Here is a 2,961-nt window from a genome sequence, read left to right on the forward strand (position 1 = left end):
TAACCTTACATATAGGCAATCCTCAATAATTTGTAGAATTGGTTTTTATACATTCTATTTCCCAATGCCTAAAAACCTCTAGGGGATGACTAAATTGTCGTCCTTGCTATCCCTGGAAGTTAAAACTAATACATATATTATAAACAGGTAGCACATTCAAGGGGCAAACTTCTAAAGAACTGGAGCTTCTATTGCATTATCTAAAGGACTTATTTTCGTCTTTCAAGGCCTGCAATGTGGCTTAATACCACTACTTCCTCATTTCTGCTTACTGGCTTCCCAGGCATGGAGAAGGCACATCACTGGATCTCCATTCCATTATTGGCAGTTTACATCTCCATACTTCTTGGTAATGGCACCCTTCTCTTTCTCATCAGGGATGATCATAACCTTCATGAGCCCATGTACTATTTCTTAGCTATGCTGGCAGCTACAGACCTCGGAGTGACATTGACCACAATGCCCACAGTTCTGGGAGTCCTGTGGTTGAATCACAGAAAGATTGGCCATGGGGCCTGCTTCTCTCAGGCCTACCTTATCCATACACTTTCTATTGTGGAGTCTGGTGTTTTGCTTGCGATGGCCTATGACCGTTTCATTGCCATCCGCAACCCCTTGAGATATACTTCCATCCTTACAAACACTAGAGTAATGAAGATTGGGGTGGGGGTATTTACAAGGGCCAGTCTGTCAATTATGCCAATAATTATTCGCCTTCACTGGTTTCCCTATTGTCGATCCCATGTACTCTCCCATGCTTTCTGTCTACACCAAGATGTCATCAAGTTAGCCTGTGCTGACATCACCTTCAATCGTCTCTATCCAGTCGTGGTTGTATTTGCAATGGTCTTGTTGGACTTTTTCATTATCTGTTTTTCTTACATTTTTATTCTCAAGACTGTCACGGGCATTGCTTCTGGAGAAGAAAGGGCCAAGGCCCTCAACACATGTGTCTCCCACATCTGCTGTATCCTGGTCTTCTATGTCACTGTAGTTGGTCTAACATTTATCCACAGGTTTGGAAAACATGCTCCTCACGTGGTCCACATCACAATGAGCTACATTTACTTTCTTTTCCCCCCTTTTATGAACCCTGTCATCTATAGCATTAAGACTAAGCAGATCCAGAGGGGAATAATTCGCTTATTCTCTCCGCCTCACACGAGAGCATAACTTTAACTCATTGTTCTGCTTACATAGAAACATAGTAAAGCTAACAGCTTGTTTGCAGGAGCAATTAGGGAAAGGCATGTCAATGGAAACCAACCTCTGCTATTTAGAACATAATTTTTCCCTGCCTATTTATTGCTGAGTTGTATACGATATAACATATGTACAGTGCTAAGCATGTATGTCAAGTTCCCAACTAATTTACTGTTTTCCCAGGTAACTCACCCTATTTGGTGAGCCTATGTTTGGATCTATGGTGCCCATACCCAGCATTTGAGTCAAATTCCATTGTTATCCCATATGTCCTTCATGTATTGGCTCTGATATACCTAGTAATTACATTCTTCACCTCAAATATTCATCTGGTTTTTTCACTTGCATAGAGCTGGTTGCTATCTACAGAAATGCACTAAGTAAAGCAATGAGCCTTACCTTGTCCTCAATTTAATATGCCAACTCTAGGGCAAGTATATCCAAGTCTATTGAGTTAAATTTTTGCTGAACACTTTTAAATATTATTTGTGTTAATAATATGTGTAAATAATATAACAGAGATATAACTATATAAAAATAAAAAGAGATGTGTCCTGGCTGGTATAGCTCAGTTGGTTGAGCATTTCCCCATGCACTGAGAGTTCACTGGTTCAATTCCAGGTCAGGGCACATGCTTGATCCCCAGTAGGGATTGTGCTGCAGGCAGCTGATCAATGTATCAATGTTTCTCTCTCTCATCAGTGTTTCTGTTTTTCTCTCCCTCTCCCTTCCTCTCTCTAAAATTAATTTAAAAATCATATATTGATTTTTTTAAGTTATAATTTCTAATTTAGATGGCCATTGTCTTTATAAGTCAGTCCCAGATACTGAGAACAAATATATGTATTTTCAGATAGTAAAGTGGTATGAAAGTCCAGTTTGGAAACATGTCATAGGTAAAGCTAAATGAGTGTTTCTAAAATGTGCAAAATACCAGAGATGAGAATGATTTGGTCATATTTGTGAGTGGGGAGAAATGGAGTCAGTGCTTGTGACTAGAAGAAACAAATGATCTTTTCTGGCTCCAAATATCTATTAAGGTTGATTTTGTTCACAGTCTATTCAGGGTTGGAGGCGTTTGCAGTTCTACGGCCCACTGAAGAGCCAGTGCCCATGAGTCAAGTGACAGGTTTTAAAGTGAATCAAAGAGATAGCCTTATAAAGATAAGATAGAGTATAAAATGTTAGGATTACACAAGGGACCATGAGTGACTAGTAACTTCCCTTCATATAGTAGACCTTGTCTCTGGGAAGTCAACAGGCATTGAAAGTGATCTCTGACTCCTATACCTACTCTTAGTCACAGAAAAGTGAAAAATTTCCAGAAAGGTGAGATTTGTGAGTAACATGAGAAAACAAACATGAAACTAGATCTTTAGAGAAGCTTCCAGCCTGGTAAATGATTTTGTCAGATCGGTTGAAGGAACTGTTTGTTTATATATTAATTTATTTGTTTTTACTCAACTTGGCTTTGTATCTGTTTGTAATTATGTGTGAAATTTGTGTTTCTCCTTTTGTAGCTTCTAGACTGTGTGCTCCAGGAGTATAATGATATCATATGTCTTTTGATATACTGTATTATAGTATCATAAAAAATCTTTAATAAAATATAAGTATTTTATTAAAATGAATGAAACTTGAATATTTCTCTGTGTCTATTGGTTCTTCTATTTATGTCTCTGTTATTATGCCCTATAATATTTGGGAACCATAAATTATATTTTCATCTAATACCCTAAAATATCCAAGGTCACAACT

The 2,961-nt window shown here is 37.9% G+C and overlaps 1 protein-coding gene across 1 annotated transcript; it reads left to right on the plus strand.

Annotated features, from left to right (window-relative positions):
- Positions 1-234: 234 nt before the first annotated feature.
- On the plus strand, positions 235-1,173 carry LOC132242145 (olfactory receptor 51B6). Its single transcript, XM_059711062.1, has one exon. The coding sequence runs from the start codon at positions 235-237 to the stop codon at positions 1,171-1,173; it is 939 nt and encodes a 312-aa protein (XP_059567045.1).
- Positions 1,174-2,961: the final 1,788 nt, after the last annotated feature.

Source organism: Myotis daubentonii, chromosome 9 (genome assembly GCF_963259705.1).
Source record: "Myotis daubentonii chromosome 9, mMyoDau2.1, whole genome shotgun sequence".
NCBI classification, from domain to species: Eukaryota; Metazoa; Chordata; class Mammalia; order Chiroptera; family Vespertilionidae; genus Myotis; species Myotis daubentonii.